This window comes from Amyelois transitella, chromosome W, assembly GCF_032362555.1.
Source record: "Amyelois transitella isolate CPQ chromosome W, ilAmyTran1.1, whole genome shotgun sequence".
Lineage (NCBI taxonomy): Eukaryota > Metazoa > Arthropoda > Insecta > Lepidoptera > Pyralidae > Amyelois > Amyelois transitella.
In genome coordinates, this window is record NC_083536.1 from 11,430,100 (window position 1) to 11,431,677 (window position 1,578).

General features: G+C 31.8%; 1 protein-coding gene across 1 annotated transcript; it reads right to left on the reverse strand.

Moving 5' to 3' along the window:
• Positions 1-305: 305 nt before the first annotated feature.
• Positions 306-1,304, reverse strand: LOC132904208 (uncharacterized). The gene has a single exon (XM_060954124.1). The coding sequence runs from the start codon at positions 1,302-1,304 to the stop codon at positions 306-308; it is 999 nt and encodes a 332-aa protein (XP_060810107.1).
• Between the last annotated feature and the right edge of the window lie 274 nt (positions 1,305-1,578).

The following is a 1,578-nucleotide window of genomic DNA, read 5'->3' on the forward strand; positions in this document are numbered from 1 at the left end:
AAACGATTTTGACAAACGGTCTGATGTAGCTTTTTCCAATTTTTTTAAATATACTTGTATATTATCATTAACCACTCTTATTTCTTTTCTTAACTCTTGTAGTATATTATCGACGTATGCTTTGTTCACTGCTTCATCGGCTTCATTTGGAGATGAAAGACCTTTTAATTTAGATGTTTTCAAATCATAGTGTCCAGCATCAGTTTTCACCAATGTATCGTTTAAAGTGTCGATAAATTCCAATAATCGCAAACGTTTATGGACGTGATGACCGAACTTATCTACATTCATTGCTGTCTAGATGATTAGAGATCTCGAATTATACTGGTCATTTTCTGTGGCGATAGCTGTTTATGTTCTATATTTATAATTCCAGCTTCTTGTAATTCTTCTATGACTGCAATAATTTCATTATCTACACCACTATTGCCAGCCGCTCGTGATCCTAACAACAATTTTAATCGTTCTACCAGTTCGTTGGGATCATCCCAATAAACATAATCAGTATATTTTTTTACTTTTTTCAGAAGTGGAATACCTTTTCCTTGAGGGAGACTTTCTACACTTGAAGTCATATTTTTTGAGAATTTAAATAAAGGCTTAATTACATTAATGTATTTAAAACCTTTGTTACTGTTTATAGGTTTAGATGACTCATAATTACGTCGATGTGCATTAGTATCAATTAGTAACAATTTATAATTTTGCAAGTCCTCCTCTCTGACTTTTTCTAGATCAGGTTTCCTTTTAAATAGTAACTCTCTTAAACCATCTGTCTTCTTTAAAATTCGAGTTCCTATTTTCAGAATGTTATCATTATCGAAAACACGAATATTGCCAAGCATTAGTTTTCCCCGCTCATGTCTTACTCCAAAAGGTATAGCATCCATTACTTCTGATGATGTAGACCACGACAAAGTTTGACGATTATCTGGAGAAGACGCAATAGATTTGAACGAACCTTCACTGACATTATGATCTTCAGAAGGTGTGGAAATTAAAGTTTTGTTGTAATTATTAGGAAAGTCGCTTTCAGAAACAGTGTCATTCGATTCTTCATTGGATGAATAAGACGATGTACTTTCATTTTTACATTTTTTCCCAACAGAGGGAATGTAATTATTTTCATTCTCAACCCACTTTTCATTATTTTTATTGGCTATCAAATTAAGGGGATCAACAATAGGTTTGAAAATTTTCTCCAGTGCCATATTATTTACGTTTTTTGTATCGTTAATCATCCCCACTTTTCTTTTAACAGCTGCTGCTGACTTAACTATTTGTTTTTTAAATGTTTTTTCCATTTTACTGCTTGATATTGTGTTCAGTCGCAGATCACACTTTAAAGTGACCTTTCATTATCACTACATTGTATTAAGTATGTTAATCTAGAACTATAAAAGTGTCAAATGCTGACCTATAACATCCTTTGTTTTTATCACAATCCTTATTAATAACAAGATAATTAAAAGGCTTTTTCCAAACTTTTGAACACATTTCACGAAATTGATTCCATGACATATCAGACCCTACATGCTCATCATAAACATGTTTCAAATTAATGTCATCTTGTTTAAA

Bases quoted from the DNA above. Each gene is read 5' to 3' on its own strand.
- LOC132904208 (XM_060954124.1), bottom strand. From the start codon at position 1,304: ATGGAAAAAACATTTAAAAAACAAATAGTTAAGTCAGCAGCAGCTGTT.